The sequence below is a fragment of the Cyprinodon tularosa genome, unplaced genomic scaffold, assembly GCF_016077235.1.
Source record: "Cyprinodon tularosa strain WSP-4 unplaced genomic scaffold, ASM1607723v1 ctg1057, whole genome shotgun sequence".
In the NCBI taxonomy this organism is placed as follows: Eukaryota; Metazoa; Chordata; class Actinopteri; order Cyprinodontiformes; family Cyprinodontidae; genus Cyprinodon; species Cyprinodon tularosa.
In genome coordinates this window covers 34,073-55,369 of record NW_024037846.1, presented here as the reverse complement: position 1 = coordinate 55,369, position 21,297 = coordinate 34,073, and the positions used below count along the sequence as shown (strand labels likewise).

Genomic DNA, 21,297 nt, shown 5'->3' with positions numbered 1-21,297 from the left:
TCTAGAGGGGCACTGGCCTCCGTTGACACCTGCCTAGAACCGCCCATGTTGAAATCAAACTTCAATTATCATTATTATTATTACTAATAATAATACCGCTTATTATTATTACTTTTGTATAAATTTAAATATATATGCTCAATTTATTTTATTTTTTTATGTGTCTAAGTTTGTCTTCCCTACATCTATCTTTTTTTTTTCAGGTGTGCATATATTAACAGAACAACAACCCTAAATAAAATCTATATAATAATAATTTTAAAAAGCGTTTTGCCATATGACCCAATGTTTTTTAAAGCAGCTTGAGTGGACCCGGGTCCATGTAGACTCAACCATTGCGCCACAGCCTTTAATGGCTCCATCATGCCTTGCGCTGCGATCTAATTCACCAGTCAGGTCCCCGTCACTGATGGGCAGAGCAGCAGATGCGTCCAACCCTCCTGTCGGATGTCCGAAGCGGGACGCGCTGGTGCGTTCATCCACATGGCTTCATAGAGGAAGAGGAGGCTGCGGGAGCGCAACGCACGGATTGATCCTAAACTATTAACCTGCTCTTTCCTGCTATAGGAAGCTTTGGATTTCTTTCAGAAGAGGTTGATGCTTCGATCTGAGGGTTTTAAATCCGCCGACAGACGGCGAGCTGCGACTAAATGAGGTATGTGCTTCAGAAAACATAATAACCTCATTGGCTTTTGCGACTAATTATTATAAAACTGATCAGCTGGTGCGCAACTTTAATAGGCTTTTACATCTGTGAGAAATGTTAAATATGTTCTGTTTTCACAAGAAGGAAAGAAAAACCTTGAGTTTGCATTTAGGTCCGAGCATAGCAGATCAATGAGGCTGCAGGAAGTGAGTGTACAGTGGTCAGTGTGTGGGTCTGCAGAGGAATCACAGCTCTAAATCTAAACTTTTTTCTATTGAGTCACTGGGAAAAAGCAGAGTATAAAGGTCCTGGAAGCTCATGTGTGATGAAAGTTAATGCAGTTTTATGTTATTGGTAGAAACACCTTGATCCAAAGCTAGTCTCAAGCAGAAGCCAAGTAAGATTAGAGCAACTGAACCAGCAAAGGGGGGTTTGGTTGGTTAAATGCATTTAACTAGATTAAACCAAACATTGGAGAAGTAACCAAGCTTTTTTTTTTTTTACATTATATACACAGACTAACCAATTACCCAAAGCTTATTGAGCAGGTTGAATGATTATTGCTTGTTCTCAAAGCTTGCAGGGTTTTTTCTTTTTTTCTTTTAAAGTACTGAAAAAAATATCTTGTGCATGTAATTACCATCCTCCTCTCTGGCACCACATACTTCCAAACTGCAGAACACACAACAAAAGTTATCCATAAGCAAAAAATAAAAATAATAGTTAAAATTGACCAGTTTCTACACTAAATCATGTTAGTTGATAGGTTATTTTAAATCAGCCTTAATCTACCAGTATTATTTTTGGTTGATACGTTTAATTAAAAAGCTAGATTATGAACTAATTTAATTTTTTTGTCTTTTTTGTAAATGGTCCTATCAGCTGTTTAATGACCAAATGTTTGGGTGATAAAGGAGGATCTTTAGAGAGTTGTATTAATGGATGCTAGCTTGATCCATGACTCAAAGGGTCAGGGGTGTTTTGGCGGAAAAAGGGGGTACAGCACACTTTTGGACTTGTGGTCACAATGCTATGCCAGATTGGGGTGTATTAAGATAATCTTGCTAGCCATTAAAACTGAAACATTCTGCTTTCCCTGATATAAAATAACCTCCAGACGAATGCCTAGTGTCATGATATGCTGATGATATGATGATGTCCTTTCAAAGTATTGCTTGATTATGTTTGTGCTTTTAGTAGATTTAGAAATTGATATATTAATGAAACAGGGAGTAAAATCTAAAATAGTCAAAGATGTCTAGATTAAGGTAGTGCATAAAATTTTCTTCTAACATCTTCAGTGACAGACTGCTGCACCTTAAATGCACCAGGGAGCGTTATCACAGATCCTTCCTCCCAGCAGCTGTAAGACTTAATAACCACTGCTGTTCCCAACAAACTCGATAAGTTGTTGTCATTTTGCACATCTCTGATTTTGCAACTATTTTCAGATATTCATTCCATAGCTGTATATTTGTTATTTTATTCTTCAGCTTCACAATTTTTAGATTGTACAGTATTTCATCTGTGTATTTTTAACTCTTCTATTATGTTATGTTATTATATTATGTTATTTTTAAACACTTTTTCAAAGGCTCTACAAACTTCTTGCTGCTGTAAACCCAAGAATTTCCCCATTGTGTGACAATGAGGGATATTCTATTCTATTCCAACACTCCAAATTCAATAGGGTCAAGACACACTGAAGGTTATGTATGACTTAAATCTTTAGATAATCTCCAGAAAATAGATGAATCCTAATGCTATGGTCTAATTGCATTATGTTGCACTAATCAATTTAATAGATTAATATCAATATGGATACGCTTAGAAAAAAACAGTCTGATGCTTTTTGTGGTGTTTTTGTGGTATTGATTGTTTACTAGCAGAGTTTGTATAGTAAAATCAGTAGTGTGCGTACTTGCATGCCATTGTTGAGTATTTTGAATGCTTAATAAATGAAATCATTTGTACATTCCTAAAGGAAATGTAGCATATTATGGCAAACTGGATGAACAAACCCGCTGAATGAGTCTATTTATATGTTGGTTTTAGGTTTGAGGAGATTAAGAATAATCTCTTGCCTGCTTAAATACTACAAACCAGCCTCATAAATGATTTTTAGTTGGAAGTCATTTGTCCTGTCCTTGTAGTCATTGCTGCTAAGATTTTAGCTACTGCAACGGAAAAGTCTTAACAGACTTACTGGAGTAAATCTCCGTCTTTCAGCAGACTCCCTCTGTTTTCATCACATGATCAGCTAAGCTGCCAGATTTACGAGCTTATTGTCTCCATCAATCTGATTAGTTTTAACTTTTGAGTTTGCAAGGTGGTGGTGTTTCTGTTTCAGTGTAGCAATCATGACATCTTTCTAGAAACATAACACATAGATATTGCAAAACGCTGCATGTGCCAGCTTGTTTTTCACCATGTTAAAATCATACACATTCTGTCTCAGAATAGCTGACTGACAGTAGCTGAATGCAAAACTTTTCAGGCTTATAAAGTGCTGAAGCTTTTCATTCCTCGCAGGTTTTTGTCCAAACCTGCAGCTATGGTACAGTCTTCATTTGAAGATGAGTTTAGACAAAATCTGAACCAGAGGGAGAAACAGACTGGGTGGAGGTAATTTAACGAGTGCCGTAGACATTACGCTGAGGGGCAGAAGCAGGATACTACAGTAGAGGAAGGCAGCTTGCCAATTCTAAAGCAAAATCATCAGTGTGTTACTGTATTAGAAGTCCACAGGACACTCCATCAAGGAAAGTGACATCTAGTCTTGGGACAAGGGTCGAAATCTAATTTAATTTCCTTGTGAAAGAAACAGTTGCTGACATTAGCGTTTCTGCTTGCCGTTTTCCCATGCGACACCAGCATGCCTTCGAACATGACAACGTCTGTCACTTTGCTGTGTCTTAGCAGCAGGACGCAGCAACCTCAGCTACTTTCTATGTTAGGATTCTTCCCTTCATGTTACTGCAAGGTTAAATGAGGTGTACACAGGATTAGTTTGCTGTCAGATTTAGTTTTAAACGTTTCTGACAGGCTTATTCTCTTTCAAATTGGACAGATTGAGAGTGTAAAGTTGAGTATTCAGACATCAGACTGCAAATTAGGCCTTCTTGACCTTTTGTATATATATTATTTCCAGCTTTTTATTGTCACTGCACTGTCACAACTACAGAGCAACAAAGTCTTTGGGAGTGGGACTCAAACTCAGAACCTCAGGATTCCAAGCTCTATGCCCTAACCACTAGGCTGCCACTCCCTCTATCACCATACCTTATAGTGCAATTTATTGATTGCATTGTGGGTGATTAATATCTTCTTTGGGGAGATTATATAATTACTTCAGGAGTTGCAGAAGGAGACGGAACCTCAGCTATTCCTAAAATGAAGAAACCCAGCTACTGTGCACACCTCCATGCTTTTCCGTACCCACATTGAAGGGAGACAAAAAGGAAGCAACAGGAAAGCGCTGCTTGCTTCTTAATTGTTTCAGATTGTTTGGCCTCTTTTTCCCAGACCGTGCCCTCCAATCAGTCCGGTCGTCTGTGTACAAAGCTTGGACAAAGCCGGAGCCAGGTTGCTATGGTGAGGGATTGTTTGCGTCCAGTCATGCCACTGGCCATGTGGGCTCACGCACACATTGCAGAACACTCTTTTGTTTGAGCGCCACTCGGTTCAGCACACCCACTACCCCCCACCCTCTGGGCTCCCGCAGCCTTCTTAAAAAATGTCTACTGATTGCATCACGCTCATGAACTGCTTACTGAGTTTCAGGTCGCTTTTTGCTATATCAATTGCAGTTATTCTCTTTGTTGCCTTAGTTGGAATGAAAAACCTTAATGATTTAAGTCAGGAATTCAATCACTATCACAGAGTTTGCTTAACTTTAAATAAGCTAAAGCCCAAGAGAGCTATGAGCTGAAAGCAACAGGAAATGGAAGTCTTAGGATTGCATTAAAGCCAGACTTTCACTCTAATTAGCCTTCTTTGTAGGTTCTACATTACCCATCTCATTGCTTGCTGTGTTTGAGGAAAACCTATTAGGAAGCTCAGCCTTGGTGTGCTTCGTCTCCTCCTTGGCTCTGCCTTCCTGTGGCATCCTGAGAATGAAACTTCAGGGGAGTCAGACTGAAGTCACAGCTAAGATTAGCTCTGTGGTTTACAGCCCAGACAGCACAATATTCCTGATGATGGAAACCAAATGGCTGCTCCAAACGCTGCCTGACTGCAGGGGTTTGAATTGATAGCAGCAACCTTTCCTTTTCTCAGCAATTTTTTCTGACATTCAGGGAATAACGGAAAGCTATTACTTAGACTGAACACACCTCATTGTTTTTCTGTCCTCTCTTAATTGCTGAGTTCTGATCTATGGCACATTGTGGTAGTAACAGTGCTTCAATCACCGGCCGCTTCCTTAGGTACGATCTTTCAGTTGATTGAAAGCACAAATGAATGAAAACACCCATAATCAGTTTGTCCTGAACCTTCTAGCTACACGGTCCTCAAAAATTAACTCCCTATATAAGTTCTTCTTATATCCTATGTTTATTCATTGGCCAACTAATGCATTTTTCTAAAGATCCTGTACTACTGTTACGCTATATAAATGCTGGAAGCTCATATTTTACAGCAATAGAGAAAAACTTATTAAAATATGAGACTGGCCTTTTGATTTTAGCATAGGATGAATATTTTTCTAAGTAGATGGTGGTTCACCTTAATTATGGGTGCTGGATATGAATATGAAGGCCTTCAGGGGCGATGCATGGGGTAGCATTAGAGCTGGCACTACATGTTGTCCAAGGTGGTACTGCTGACATCAGGTCCTTCATTTTCACCTCCTAACCTATTTATTTCCCTTTGTCCTGTTTAACTGATGCCAGTAAAGGGAAATAGTGTCAATAATAATCCTGACAAAAATATTTTCTTTTAAATCCTGTATGTTTGATACTCTTACTTTGTTGAATTCTTAAGAGCTACTGCTCAAGTTTTAACAGTCGGCTAACAGAGGTTGAGGGCCTATGAGAAAATCCACTTTTTTTAATTATTTTTTTAAATTCTATTTTATTAAGCAGCATTTGTAGAAGAGAACGAAATGGCGACAGATTGAGAGACAGGGATTTGTTGGAATGACTTAGCTGTTGAAGTTTGAATCTGCTTCAAACCTGTGCTAAGTGAAAGATCTAGTTTTTAATGAGTTTATGCAGCAATTTATCATTTGCAGTTCAAAAATGCAATTTTGCAAATTTAACTTCAATTAGATTATTCAACACTCACATAAATAATAAATAAACAGCATTTTCACTTCATCTATTCGTCTATTCTGCTTTTGCTGGAGGCTAGAAATAGTCTGGAGTTGATCTACACAGCGACAGAGAATTTTACAAGCACATCATCCTTTTTTCCAAACAATACACTAAAGAGAGACTGGTTTGCTTTATAAAAAAATTACATATTATGTAAATATACATACCTTTATGCTGTCAGAATGAATCACTAAAGGCTATGCATAATATACAAACCATTTATATTATGTATTTCGTTATTCAGTAATTGCACAACAAATGCACCAAGATAAGCCAAAAATATAGACTATCTGTACTTTAAGAAAGTTTTTGAATGCAAAAACAAACCAAAAATATTAGGAAGTTTTATACTGATGTTTTATCCCTCTTCCAAATATTTTTGTCTCACTTGTAGAGGTAAGACCAAACCAGCCACCTCTGGAGTTTGCTATGCTTTAGAGTTCACACCATTAGGATTAGGGCTGAAATGATGCCAAAGGTGAAGAAAAGAAACCTTTATTTCTGGTTAATCTTTTTATTTATTATTTTTTAAGACAGAAATAATAAAATAAATCCCCCTTATTTATATCTGTGCATTAATGGAGGAGGTTTAAAGTTTTTTTATGCTCACTCTTTGTATAAATCATGTGAAGTCATACTGAGAGGAATCAAAGCCACGAAGTGAACCAAAGTATATTTTTCTAATATTTAAAGTTGGATTAGAGTTAAATTCCCTGTGCATGGATTGCTCAGTGGGGCTGCCGTGTGCAGAGCAGAGTCTTATACTTTATTAAATGGTCACAGCACCTCTCTCACATCCTATGACAGAACTGTTGAGACTCGGCTCAGTGAGCGGATCTAAATATGACAGTGGGCATTTACAACGACACGATCCAAAAATAGAAACCAATGTCCCCTAATGTTAATTTATGTACACACTCCCCAGTGTGACTTACTCATTTATGTGAAAGGAGAAGGAGCATCAAAGTAAGTGCTGCTAGGGTTGTAAAACAGGAAAAAAATGTAAATGTTATCGTGAAAATTCAGAGCAGCATTGCCAGCAGCTGCAGGGAGCAAGTGGTTTAGGTGGCTGAAGCGTAGCAATAGTCTCCATGGTGACTGGGGTGCTCCAAGTTACCGGCAGGAGAAAGAAAACCGTTTCTCGTGGAAACAGACTTCCTCTGCAATGGAGTTGGAGAAGTTCGGGACCGATTTCAGCGTGACACTGTGACCTTTAGGATTTCCAGGTCAAAGCCTCATTAGCCTGTGGACTTCAATCGTTATGAACTGGTTGGTTTTGGCCTCACCCATTGTAAGTCTCTAAACTGCTCAGACAGCTCAGTCAACCATACACCCAGGAACTAAGCTTATGGAGCTTGTAGCTTTGCTAATTTAGACCATTTTACATTTGAACATCTGCTGCTGCACAGCCACACATAAAGAAAGGCATTTATTTTTTGAAGTGAGGCTGTGGCCCCATTAAATGGGAGTTTGCACCACTAATTTTCTAACATCCTATAGTTGGTAATTATCCTTAACCATCAACTATAACTTATTCAAACAAATAAAAACAAACATTTTCTTTCAGCTGATGGTGATCGTCTGTAATTTAACATTGATGCTGTGTGGTCCTTTGATAAAATAAAACATGTCTTTGCCTTATTTAGCCTTTTATTCATATACAGCACTGGAAGGAATATTAATATAAAGAAGAATTTAAAGGGGCTATAGAACTAAAAATATTTCCAAGTGAGAGAGTCTTTTTATTGTTTTGTTTTTTTAAATTTCATTTCTTTAAGCAGGATGCTGACAGCGCACAGCAACAGGTGTAGATCGGACGGCGTTTTACTCTGTTGAAGAAAAACCTATGTTGCTTTAGCTTTTTCTCTGACATCTATACGCACGTTATGATAGTACAAAGACATTTTCTTTATCCTGATATTGGAAAGGTATTTATGTTTACTTTGTATGCAAGGTTTTATACCTTTACTGTTTCACAGCCTTGCCTCCTACAAACACCAGCAGTCCAAGACCTGCTGCTTGATGAAATATAATTATAGGAGGTGATCGCCAGAAGTGGGTAGATTAATCAAAAGCTGGGCTCAACTAAGAGTACTAGTCCTTTAACATGCTTTTACTCAAATAAAAGTAAATATTGGATTCAAAAAGGATTTAAGGAGAATTGAAAAAAAAAATCTTGTGAAAAGGCAACTCAAGTACTGAAAACATCTGATTTAATATCTTCTACTGCATTTATCTAAAGTTGGGTCATTTTTAAAGAAGGAAATTAGGCTAAAGATACAACTTTCCAAATCCTTTTTTTAAAAACATACTGTAAACCTTAGATAATAAACACAGCAACAATGTCTACTCTTTACTGTCATTTTCACTTTACTGCAATGTTAGGAGCTCAGGAGATGGAAGATAACAGCAAAGCTTGTGTATAAACAAGAATAAAACAAACAGATGCATTTTTGGTTATAAATGTTCATGTTCTTCATTCAGTGAAGCTATTTCCTGTGTGTAAAGCTACCATAAATTGCACTGAAGTAAGCATAGTGTTACTTAATGATAACATTACTCAAGTGAAAATAAGTATAGAGGAAATCTAGAGTTTTCAAAAAACTGAACTAAATCAATGAAACTAAGAAAATGTAAACTAACTACTCCTCACCTCTTAGTCATTAGTCACATTAGTCACCTATAAATAGCATTTCTGTATAATTATCACTCATATTACAAGTAAACAGAACTCACACCAACATTAAGATGATTAAACAGTTACGTAATATCAAAAGTAAAAATAAATCCCTACACTTTAAGACACTTTTTTAGCAGGTTTTTAAAAAAGCCTTTTTTTTTCCCCCCCTTACTGTGCTACAAAGAATATCTACAAACATAATCAGTAAGGGAACAAGAGGAAGCTTATTTTCAGTTTCATTTATCCTCCTCTCTAACGACAGTCTGGATGTAGGTAAACATATCTAAACTACTAATACCAAAATTATAAATATACATATTTGCTAACACCTGTTTTGGTTTAATAACTCTGTATGACAATAGAAAACATTAATATTTAAATGTATCTCTTTCTATTAAAAGGGATTATTTTTCTCTCCAGTGATACACTGCAAAGGAATGTCTACTGTTGCTGCATACTCCTCCTTTAAGGAGCAAAGCCAATGACTCAGTGCAATCAGCTGATTTTCCTAACATAGAAACCTTTAACTAATCTGACTGGATGACGTGATTGAACCTTCTCTGTAAAGTGCCTTGAGATAAGGTGTGAATCAGTGCCATTTAAATAAACTGAAAGGAATTAAATTAATATATATTTATACAAATATATTTTCAATTCAGTTTATCAATTCAGTTTAGTTCTATAGCGCAAATTCACAACACACATCATCTCAAGACACTTTACAGTTCACCAGATCATACAGTCAAATTGATTTATAGTTTTCTATCTAAGGAAAACCAGTTGATTGCATCGACTCATTCAGTCGAATGCAATCCCTCACACTAAGCATGCTTGTAGTGACAGTGGGGAGGAAAAACTCCCTTTTAACAGGCAGAAACCTCCATCAGAACCAGGCTCAGTGTGAGCGGCCATCTGTCGAGGCTGACTGGGGTTCAATTTAATGATTCAATTATTATTTCCATAATAAGCAAAATGTTGTTATAATTGCTAAAACTGAGCACTGCTGACTATATGAATAAAACAAACCGATGCATTTTTGGTTAAAAATGTTAATGTTCTTCATTCAGTGAAGTTGTTTCCTGCATCAATTGTACTGAAATAAGCATAGTGTTACTTAATAATAACATTACTCAAGAGAAAATAAGTATAGAGGAAGTCTATTGTTTTCAAAAAACTGAACTAAATCAATGGATCTGAGAAAATGTAAAGTAACTACTACTCACCTCTTAGTCATTAGTCACATTTGACACCTATAAAAAGCATATGGGTGCACCTGATCATAAAGCTGTGTGCTTTATTGATATATTCTATCTTTTCACATTGTGTTAATAATATTAACTGGGTGCGTCTGTTTATCATTCAACTGTTGATGCAACATAAACAGCATTTCTATGAAAAAAAGAACAAACCATCCACCATTCTTCATGCTGTTAGCACCCGATAAAGTCTGAATTGAACTCTGGATCTTCTATTATTGATACTGTGTTTATTTGGAATTGCCTTTTCTGTTTTGTTTGACCCTTTTTTAATGCAGTTTGTAAACAGAGCAGAGAATCTCTTCACTTTGATTTCTCGCCTTGATGCTCTTGCTAAAACGTCTGCATCCAAATATATAGTTGATCACCCTAACAAGTTGGTGGCAGATGTCTTTTTTTGTTGTTGCTGATTGCGATTTGAAGCTCTGCGATCAGAATTATCAGAATGTTTCAGCGTGTGGGCAGGATCCGTGCAAACTACAAAGTATTCAATTCATAGTATTATATGAATTGTAAGTATTGAATTCATATTGAAAACACCCTGTTAAACAGAGCCATGTCAGAGCTTTGAAAGCCATAACATGTTTAATGTCTCAAACTGAAGCAATCACAGCTTGTTTCCTGGCCTAATTTTTATATGTCAGCCATCTGCTTCGTTTTGTTTATCCGGCTGCCGGTCTAAGCTTTCACCTTGGACAGGTGCCGCTCAGATGGTTGAGCAGGTTGCGCTCTAATTGAAGAGCAGGCGCTTCGATCTCTCAGCTCCTCGACATGCCATTGTCCTTTGAAAAGCCACCCAGTTGAAAGATGCTTCACATCCGGAGCCACAGAGGATAGTTGTTTAGTAAATCAAAATCTGCACCGTTAAATAGCCTTATTTAAAGTTTCTTTCAATTGCATCCAAACAGAGGAAGTTTTTGTCCTAATAAAAATCACAAATTTCTTGTTGTTTTATCTGATTTTATGATTTACCAAAACAAAGTAAAGCACAATCGACATGGAAGGAACATAAAATCCTCTTAACAAAATATATTTTTTGAACTTATGAAAATCTGAAAAGTGCGTATTACATTTGTATTTAGCCCCCCTTTACTTATATACCCCTTATTACATTCCTGCTGTACCAAATTCACTTGTTATTAATTTGCTCTCCATATAAATGCACTTGTTCTACATTCTATGAAGGACTTATGGATTTGTTAGTAAACATTGGGGCGGAAAAAAAACAAGATAAGAGAGGAGTTGAGAGGTTTTGAGCAAAGAGAGTATAAATCAATACCCTCAGCTTCAAATCTGTGAAGACATGACCATTGTTAACATGTCACACATCACTCTGTTCACCAACACATCCCTCTTAATAGCTGTAAAAGCATCCTGCTGCAGTGACGTCTTTAAGTAGGATTAGTGAGTGGAACTAACACCATGAAGTACTCTAAACAAACTATTTTCTTATTCTGATACGGCGGTTGCAGCATCATGCTGTGTGAACTATTTATTTACATGCAAAAAGCTTTGGATAAAGCCTCCCAGTCTGTTTTTCTTAATTGCCAAGTCTCTGCAGATGCATGTAGCCCAGATTTGAGGCTTTTTAGACGAGATATATATATATATATATATATATATATATATATATATATATATCTATGTATATATATATCTATGTATGTATATATGTATATATCTATGTATGTATATGTATGTATATATGTATATATATGTGTATGTATGTGTATATATATATATATATGTGTATGTATATGTGTATGTATATATATATGTGTATATATATATATGTATGTATGTATATATATATATGTGTATATATATGTATGTATATGTATATATATATATATATATATATATATATATATATATATATACCTCTAAGATAAATGTGTGTGCAGCATTAATGTGACCTCCCTGAGTGAAAACATTAAAGGGTTTGAATTGTTTAATTACAGAAAGGGAAGGAGGTTCCATTCCAGCTGTTATGAAGATGGAAGCTGCCTTCAATTCCATGTCAATAATGTGAGCGTCGAACAATCAGAGCTGAACTGATTGGTCGTTGCTGTTGCAAAACTAAACATTAGACTCATGCACTTTAACTGCTCTGCTGCTCTGGCAGCTGTTGAGGCGTTGCCAGCTCCGTAATGACTGCCCCGCTGGTGATGCTTGTCTCAGCACTTTGAAAATGGCTCTCATTTTGCGTCTCCGTGCTCTTTTTCAGCACCGGCAAATGAAAAATATATTGGAACAGTTCTATTACACGACTACAACCGCTGAACCACAGGGTTGCTCTTATGGCTGTTCATCAGCAGCATTAAATGAAACCACTTCCAAAGAACAAGTGTTGACATCACGTTTTTTTAGATGTTTGCATCCTTGCCGCGCTGGGTTCTAGCGTTCTGGAAGTCGTCTGGGAAATAACCCAGGGGAAAAAAAGCAAGATGGAAGAGCTTGTTGATTCGGTTTCTAAAACACTGGCGGGCAAACTGAGCTTTGGCCTAAAATTTCAGCTTAAAAACAAAAGAACAAAGGCGCAATCTCTAAGCATGTCACAAAACTGTTGATTGACTGTTTATTTTTACATTTTCTGAGCTATTTGAGTCATTTGGTTATTCATAGAGCAAAGGGATAAAGTTAATAGTGTTTGTGTTCACAAATAATCAGAGAGCTACATGTTTCCTAAGCAGCTAAATGGATCCAAGTTGTGCTAATGGTTCATGTTCGCCTTTTTATTGTCATTCCATTGGAGACTGAACCCTGTCACTATCTAGGGTTGGATTAATAGAACTGAGAGAGCAAAACAAAGATAAAATATAAATTATGCTTTTTGTGACCCTGAGAAACAAAAACAGCAGCTTGTTTCAGCACATTTTTTAATTATTCATATGTTTGTTTTTTTGTAATTATTTGTTAAAAAAAAGAAGGCAATTATTATCAGTCTTCATGAGAAAAAAAACCCAGAATACTTTTTGTTATAGACATTTACATTTTTTAATCTTTTTATTTTAGCGATCTACTTGTAGACTTGTCTTTCCCATTTAGAAACGTTACTTAGAGATATGAAATTTTGATTATTCGAATCACAGGAAAGTAGAAATTCATTGATTTTTTTTTGAGTAAAAGCTTCTAAACACTCTAGAAAAGGTAAAAAGATACAACAGTATTACTAATTATCACCTCATTACATTTGTATGTATAAGTAGTAATTTTCAAATGGGTCAAAAATAGTGTTTTTCAGTATTTAATGTTTATGGATCACAATCTCATCTAAAGTGTAGACTATTATAGCTTGATTCTCATAGTTTATTGCTGGGAGCTAGTTAAATAGTGTAGAATGATAACTTATAACTTTGCTTTAGAAGCAGCATTATTTTAAGAGTGATAAAGAACAGAAAACAAATCGACCAACTGTGCTTTGACTGACTGGAAAATCTTAAAACAGCCCAAAAAACCTTTAGTAGTGTTCTATTAGCCAGCTGACTAACTACCATCCATCCATCCATCCATCCATCCATCCATCCATCCATTTTCTCCAGCTTATTCCTTGTCGGGGTCATGGTGGGGCCAGTGCCTATCTACGGCAGTTTATGGGCAGGAGGCAGGGTACACCCTGGACAGGTCACCAGTCTGTTGCATGGCAACATAGAGTCAGACAGAGACACAGAACCATGCACACACACTCTCATACTTAAGGACAATTTAGAGAAGCCAATTATGGTAAATGGCCTATACTACTATAACTTTGGGCAAGTCAGAGAACTTGACCAAAGCGATTTACACTACATTCAGTCATCTGTAGCTGAGAGAAAGCGGCTGGATAAGATGATCAGGAAGGCCAGCTCTGTGATTGGATGCCCTCTGGACTCACTGCAGGAGGTGGGAAACAAAGGATCCTAACTAAATTAACATCTCTGTTGGATAATGTGTCCCACCCAATGCATTAAGCTGTTGCAGAACTGGAGAGCTCCTTTAGTGATAGACTGCTGCACCTTAAATGCACCAGGGAGCGTCATCACAGATCCTTCCTCCCAGCAACTGGAAGACTTTATAACCATTGCTGTACCAAACAACCTCAATAAGTTGTTACATTCATGCTGATTTTGTACAGTTTCTACCTTAGCCAGATAAATGTCATTTTTCATTTTGCACATCTCTGATTTTGCAGCTATTTTCAAATATTCATTACTGTAAAAATGTCCATAGCTGTATATTGGTTATTTATTTTCAAGGTGCATAGTTTTATATTGTTAAAACACTTTACAGTATTTCATTGTTTACCTGTTAACTCTTCACTAGTATGTTATTCTTATACATTTTTCTAAGGTCTAAATTTGTGTGACCATTTTTTCTAAACACCAGCATTTCCCCATTATGGGAAAATAAAGGGATTTTCTATTTTTTATTCTATTCTATTCAAACATGCACTTACACACTCACACACTGATGGAGGCAAGCTACATTGTAGCCACAGCTGCCCTGGGGCTCACTGACAGAAGCGAGGCTGCCGTACACTGATGCCACCAGTAATGTTTTTGGACTGTGGGAGGAAGCTGGAGTACCCAGAGAGAACCAATGCATTCACGGGGAGAATATGCAAACTCCATGCAGAAAGACTTGGACCGGGAATCGAACCATAAACCTCCCTGCTGCAAGGCAACAGTGGCAGCACTGCATTTCTGCTATTCTTTAGACCGTGAATGTTTAAGTAACTCTAGAGTTACTTTTTTAAAGTTTTTTTTACATCAACTTTTTTCACCTTGTTCATAGTAACTTAATTATACCTACTGAATACCTAAAATTTATTAGTAAGGAAGCATATTAGTTGTGTTTTTCTTTTTGTTAATCAATGTTTCTTTTTTGCTGTCTTAAAGGGTGCTGGAGTAAAACAGTAACAGCCCCCCCTGGTGGTGTGGAGGAATGAGGGCCTCTGGATGAAGGCCATGGAGCTGAAAGTCTGGGTGGACGGAGTCCAGCGCATCGTATGTGGTGTCAGTGAGTTCACCACCTGCCAGGAAGTGGTCATCGCTTTGGCACAAGCAATTGGTGAGTTAACTGCTCCAAAGTATTCAACAGAATATTTTTGCTGCATACTTTTTTGACAGGAAAACATAGATGGAAATGAGAGTTGTCAGTATGATTTAGATGATATTTTAGAAATGATCAATTTGCATGTGCTCTGTGATGTGGTTGATATTGTGTGGGCATGTTTTCAGACTGACTCCAGTTGATAAACTGGAGGGCACAAAGATTTTCCCCATAAATAAGCCCTTACAAAATGAGATGAGTCATACTGCAGTCGCTGGTTTATTGACAAGTGCTGCGGTGCTGCAGAGAAATAAGTTAGCAAGCTGCCTTTAGTAGACAATATGTGAGCAGTTTGGAGCGGATGCCTTTTTTAAGATAACAGTTTTTAGCCAAGCCTTCGATTAGAGCTGGAACATGCCTGTCAAAGTGGCAGCATAGCTAGATTTGTTGCATTCACTGTCCTTTTTGTCCTCTTTGCCTTTTGTTCAGGCCAGGCCACTTTGATGTAAATGGCTGCAGTGATGAATGCAACTATTCTTTTTTTCTTTTACAAGGATCCTTACTGTGCAGGATGGGGAGTGAGGGTGAAACGGGCAATGCTCTGCTCTTATCTACATGTGTACAGACTAGAATGCAGAGCGCGCACACATGTACACACCAAGGGGGAAACCGTGAAAACCCATTGAACCTCCATCTCCTCACAAACGCCGCTTGTTGAGTTGGATTTTCCCACCGTAAAACTCTTTCACTCTACACGACGGTGAGGTTCTTTGAATGCGCTGGTGGTTCACCTGCGTGGGAGAGCTGTGAAAGAACATGATGAATAAGTTTTGTTCTTTTCATGCCACGAGTCTGACTTTCATGCTTCTGCTTTCCAAGTTTATTTGGATTTTGTTGACAGTATAGCATCTGGTCTGGCCTCATATTTACAGAAAAACATTCATCCCACTTAAAAATTTCGCATTTTACAGCCACAAGCTTCACAGAATGGATCTTTATCGACATTTTCAGTCATATTTTACCTTCCTTTATCATATACTATAGAGCTCTGGATAGTTAAACATTAGCATTGATTTTCAAATGGTGGCTCCATTTCTGTTTCAGATCGAACCTCTGCCCTAGTCTCAGTTTCACAGTGGGGATTGTGTTTATGTTTTTGTGCAGGGTTACTGTGTGCCATAATTACCGTTTATCATGCTGGCAATATAAAAAGCTATTTTTGGGACTATCTAGTCAGATCCTTTCTTTTGCCAAACTGCAAAAACAATATCCTCAGAAGACAAATACAAATGAAATTCTTCTTACTTTTGTGTTAAAGAATGTAAAAACTGCAAATTTGAATTGGAGACCGATGCTTTAATTAGCTTTTTACCCACCAGGACGGACTGGCAGATACACTTTGATTGAGAAATGGCGAGACACAGAGCGCCACCTGGCTCCACATGAAAACCCTGTGGTGTCCCTCAACAAGTGGGGTCAATATGCCAGCGACGTGCAGCTCATCCTCCAGCGAACTGGCCCCTCCATCAGCGAGCGGCCGACCTCAGACGGGTTGGCTCGGGTCCCAGAAAGGGGGCTCTACCGACAGAGCCTCCCGCCTTTGGCCAAGCTCCGGCCTACAGGGACGGAGCGCTCCATCAAACGTAGGGAACCCAAACGCAAGTCTCTGACCTTTACCGGGGGAGCCAGGGGCCTGCGGGAAATATTTGGAAAAAGTAAAGATACTGAAGGTATTGTTATAGCAAGACATATTTTGTGCCATTTTTAAAGAATTTCCTGCAAGGGATTAATAAAGTAATTCTGATTTATAACTTTAATGGCAGTATTTGTATTTTGTACTTTCTCCTTTTAGGCAAACAGCCTCAGCATCGTGGTGTTAGCCTGAACCTGAGCAGAGTTGGCGGCGGTGGAACTGCACCTGTACCTGGGAGCCCAGCCAGGGAGCTCAGCCGGCTGGTGCAGCTGCAGAGAGACAAACTGCAGGCCCTGGAGGGCCGTCTGCTGGGCTGTGAGGCTGAGCTGCGAGACTGGGAGGAAGCCAGTGATGTGAATCAAACCACAGCCAACCAAATATTTCTCTGAAAGGATCAAAACGAATCACAGCAATAACTTCAATTATTTTCCACTTAGCAGGAAGGAAACCTGGAGGATGAACTTCAGCTTCTGGAACAGCAGGCAAGGAGGAACGATGCGGAGATGCAGGAGGAGGAGTTTTGGCAGAACGAGCTCCACATTGAGCAGGAGAGCGAGCGGAAGCTGAGGCAACAGCTCGCCGAGCTGCAGGGCCGCGTGCACGACAGCGAAGCTAAGTTATCAGAGTATTTAGCACGCATTCAGGTGAGCTCCTTATCACAGAGAAGCTGCAGGATTCTGGTGTTTTTACTGGATCTGTGAACGGCATGTCAAACTAACAAGACTTGCAAACAAAAAGCTTTCCAGACAGTTATTTTGCAATAAAGAAGGAAAAAATTTCCACATTTTTGAAGTGCAAAGTCAGTAGAAATGTACACCAGAACACCTACAGCTGTAACGTTAAAAACAATCTATATATTTACTTATAAAACCTTCTGCACTACTTTTGACAAATACAATCCCAGTACAATGCATTGTAAACTGTGAATGCAATATTAAGATATGTAAAAAATGTTTAATGGTCGCAAAATGTGTTGCAAGAAAGAAGATCCTAAATAGATGACAGTTGTTTCCTGCTTTATTTAGAGTATGGAGACAGGCCTGGAGAAGGAGCGACTGCAGCAGGAGGCTGAGCTCAACTTGAAGGTCAAGGAGGAGGAGGTACAAAACATTTTATCCTGCTTTTCCAAACACTTACCAGGCTGGAAAGAGAAAGGAATGTCCTGTGTTTAATCAAGTGACAAATAAGAGGTTTATCTCAAGAAGAGTTTTTTTCTTCTTGATTTAAAAAATGTAATTTTAACTTTGCTTCTTTTCTTTTTCCAGGAGAGCTATATAAGCTTTTACGCCCCTTTCCTCCGTTTTCCTTTACGTTTTTTGATGAGTGTTTTCCTCCCACCCCTGATTGCAGGTGCAGGTCCAGCTGGATAAAGTGAGGGCAGAGCTCGAAGTGCAGAGCCAACAGACGGCACGGCTGGAAAGCAGCTGCAAGGCGTTGGAACGATTGCTCTGCCAGTCGGGTAAAAGACTCCAGGTCGGCTCGCGTTTTCCTTTTTTTATCAGTCTTTTTTGGCACAGCAGCTTTAGAGCTGTCAGGCATTTACAGCATTTTTGGGGGGATTTTGCCTCCAGAAAAAAATGTGTTCCAAATAGGTTAAAAAGTCGAGAAGTTTTTGAAAAGGTTGTGAAAGTTTTTCTAATTTTTTTTTAGTCTAGATAACTTGGCACTGCAGAGAAAAGCCAGTCATCTGCACACAGGTGGAACATAGAAGTCTAAGCTCCTGAAATTGCAACCAGCGATGCTTGCTGGGATGTGCAGTGGATCTGTGCTTCCTCTTATGAAACGAAATTCCCTTTACAGATATCGCCTGCTATGATGTGAGGAGTATGAAGTAATAAGAAGAGGAGGGGAGGGTATTAACAGCATTCTTTGCCTGATTAGAGAGAAATACGCAATCCCTTTCCTGAGGTTGCTTAACCGTCTTGCAACCTGCTTTTGCAACTAGGTTATGGCTTGAGGGATATTGAGCAGATTATACTGCCTTTCCTCTTGCATCTTCTCACATTAAAAACAGATTTTTTAAAATAAAATCTGTAACAGAGCAACTCAAAGTGTTCAAAAAACATGTAGTGGTTGAAAAAATATGCATTAAAGCCTTCCTTTATCTATTTTCCTGTAAAGTAGCACAAGCTTTTATTGAAATGACGCTTCTACCTCGATGCATCATAGTCTTAGTTCTCCTCCACAGTTGTTTAAAGTTTTAATTTCACTTTAAGCTCCATCTGCTCCAGTTATGAACTTCTGTATGTTTGACTGTCATATATACAGTCCAGTACACAGAGGTTTGTGTTTGTAATGTCAGAAAACATGAAAAGCATCACTGTCCTTATTATGAAATAAAGGGATAGAGGTGGGGGAGATTCATTTAGTTACCAGTGTTTTGTTTTTCTGTCTCAGGAGAAAGAGCTGGAGCTTGAGCAGCTAACAAAAGAGCTGCGACAAGTGAATCTGCAGCAGTTCATCCAGCAGACTGGCACCAAGGTCACGGTGCTGCCTGCTCAACCCACAGGAGAGAACAACAATGGTGAGCGCAACTCCAAGAACTGAAAGCAGGCAGAGGCACACGAATGTCTGAGAAAAGAGCCAGTTTCATAAAAAGTTCAATTTCATAGCTCATTACCCTTTTGGCTCGTGCCTTGTTTACACCCTATTGATGTTCTGTCTGTGTGACTTTACTGCCACCTGGTGGTCAAACAGAATAACACAAGCTTGTAACTAAGTTTTATTTTGGGTTATGTCTGCAAAAAAAGAAGATTGAGGGTTCTTAGTTATCTCTTGTATCTACAGATCTGGAGTGCGGCTCTCTGAAGCGACTCGGCTCCTCACGACTATTACCAAGCGATCTTCGCGCCCTGCAGAGCAGGGTCTCCTCCAGCCTAAACCCTGAAGGCATCTACGTCTGACTCCCTACACTCGATGCAGCTGGGTGGCTTGACGCTTCTACAGCTGGGTATAAACACAGGAGTTTGAGAATCCTTTTCAGGAAAAGCAACTTTTACTTCTCCAAACCAGGATTGGGACATAAACTGATGTCATCATCTGTTTGCACACTAACAAACAGTGAGTTTTCCTCCTATGCTGGTGCATAGTGAGGTTAAAAAAATAAAAAAAACAGTTCTGAACCTACAGACTTTTCACTAGCGGACTGTTTCAGACTGTTTGTAAATGAAAAGAGAATTTCAGGAGGTGTATCTTAAATAAGAGTAGATGCATGGACATGCACACATCTGTGCTATAATCATAGCCATATCTGATTGCCTTACTCTGGTTAAAAAATGAAAAATAAACCTGACTTAAAGAAATGTCATGTCAAAGTAAAACTCAAGGTATCTTTCAAAATGCCATAAAAGATTTAAAATGTTAGGTAGCAACCCAGTAGGCTGTTCTTTTTTGATGTCAGAAATTAGATCTGGTATTTTTATTATCCATGGATTTAGAGTTTTATATTAATTCATTAGCTTTAGAATAGCTATTTACTTTTTTTTAAATCTGAAATTTAAAATCTACTGATAATACACAGTATAGGCGGTTTAAAAACCGTGTTAAGGGGTCTATAGAGTAACATGCATGCAAAATTAAGCGAACAAGCGACGTTAAATGAATGGCCACCAGGTGGCGACAAACACACATTATTCAGGTTTGTAAAAGTAATCAAATGGATGCCATCTTTAGGGTTGATGTAGTTCTGAGTTTCTACTCATATTTTCACTGGTCATATTTGAATGTTCAAATTGTTTTATAAAAAAAAAAAAAAGAGCTTTAGCACTTTAGATATGAATGTGTAAAAGTGCCACTATGTATTTTTTTTCTTTTTTTAAACATTTTAACAAAATAAATATGTCTTATTCGAAATTCAAAACCAAAGCTAGTGTAAAAAATGAATAGTTAGATGAATGTAATTTTATATAAAGATATATAGATGCATATATATGTAGCCTGGGTGAAACACTGTTAACATGCAATATCTTTGTGCTCTGAGAAACCATATTTGTTGGGAAGTACAAGAAAATGACACAGAAATGTGCAAAAGCCGAAACTTTCAATCTCCAAATCATCCCATATTCCGCATTAAAGATCTCCATAAAACAGCATCTGCTTAAAAAAAAAAACAGAATTATATCATTCGTTTCGATAAACCCCTGAATATCCATCGTAATGCAAATAATGCCTTTCTCCGTCTTCATCTTTGTCTGAGTCCTTTATTTTGAAGTAAGAAAGGAAGCCATTTCTGTAGTTGGCGAATAAAGGCAGCTCCTCAGGATGGCACACGTTTATTTAGAAAAAAGTATTCAAAAAGCCACAATCACTGTTATACATATTTATAGCATTAGTATTAGGACTCAATAAAAGAAAAGAAAACGTGTTAGTGTGATGGACAAACATTTGTAATATGATAGACTTACTGTTAGCTTTTAAAAACACAGAGTTTAACATTCCCAAAATCAGGATAAGAAAATCAAACAACTCCAAAATCAAGTCTGTAAAACATCTGTAAGCATAAGATAATACAGACACGACTAACCTTTATAAAATTACCAATGCTAACAATGCATTTACTCCACTTGGTGATTAATTAAATGACTTACAGTAATCCTCACTAATTTAAAATATTTCTAATCAGATCTTAAACGGATAAAAATCTACCTTAAATAAACGCTCCTAATAGCATAAAATAT

The 21,297-nt window shown here is 37.8% G+C and overlaps 1 protein-coding gene across 3 annotated transcripts; it reads left to right on the top strand.

Moving 5' to 3' along the window:
• Positions 1 to 356: 356 nt before the first annotated feature.
• On the top strand, positions 357 to 19,774 carry rassf8b (Ras association domain family member 8b). 3 transcript variants are annotated; one of them, XM_038285711.1, is made up of 10 exons: positions 357 to 469; positions 568 to 655; positions 14,775 to 14,946; positions 16,308 to 16,658; positions 16,781 to 16,974; positions 17,059 to 17,265; positions 17,647 to 17,721; positions 17,972 to 18,094; positions 19,019 to 19,145; positions 19,409 to 19,774. In XM_038285711.1, exons 3-10 carry the CDS (start codon positions 14,835 to 14,837, stop codon positions 19,522 to 19,524), a joined length of 1,305 nt encoding a protein of 434 aa, XP_038141639.1. In that variant the 5' UTR covers positions 357 to 469; positions 568 to 655; positions 14,775 to 14,834; the 3' UTR covers positions 19,525 to 19,774. The 3 variants fall into 3 exon arrangements, with proteins under 3 accessions (XP_038141639.1, XP_038141647.1, XP_038141631.1); XM_038285719.1 differs by having other exon boundaries at positions 404 to 655; positions 17,062 to 17,265; XM_038285703.1 differs by having other exon boundaries at positions 404 to 655.
• Positions 19,775 to 21,297: the final 1,523 nt, after the last annotated feature.

Bases quoted from the DNA above. Each gene is read 5' to 3' on its own strand.
- rassf8b (XM_038285711.1), top strand. From the start codon at position 14,835: ATGAAGGCCATGGAGCTGAAAGTCTGGGTGGACGGAGTCCAGCGCATC. The intron at 16,659-16,780 runs GTATTGTTATAG...TTCTCCTTTTAG, and splicing joins AAAAAGTAAAGATACTGAAG to GCAAACAGCCTCAGCATCGT. The intron at 16,975-17,058 runs GTGAATCAAACC...TTTTCCACTTAG, and splicing joins ACTGGGAGGAAGCCAGTGAT to CAGGAAGGAAACCTGGAGGA.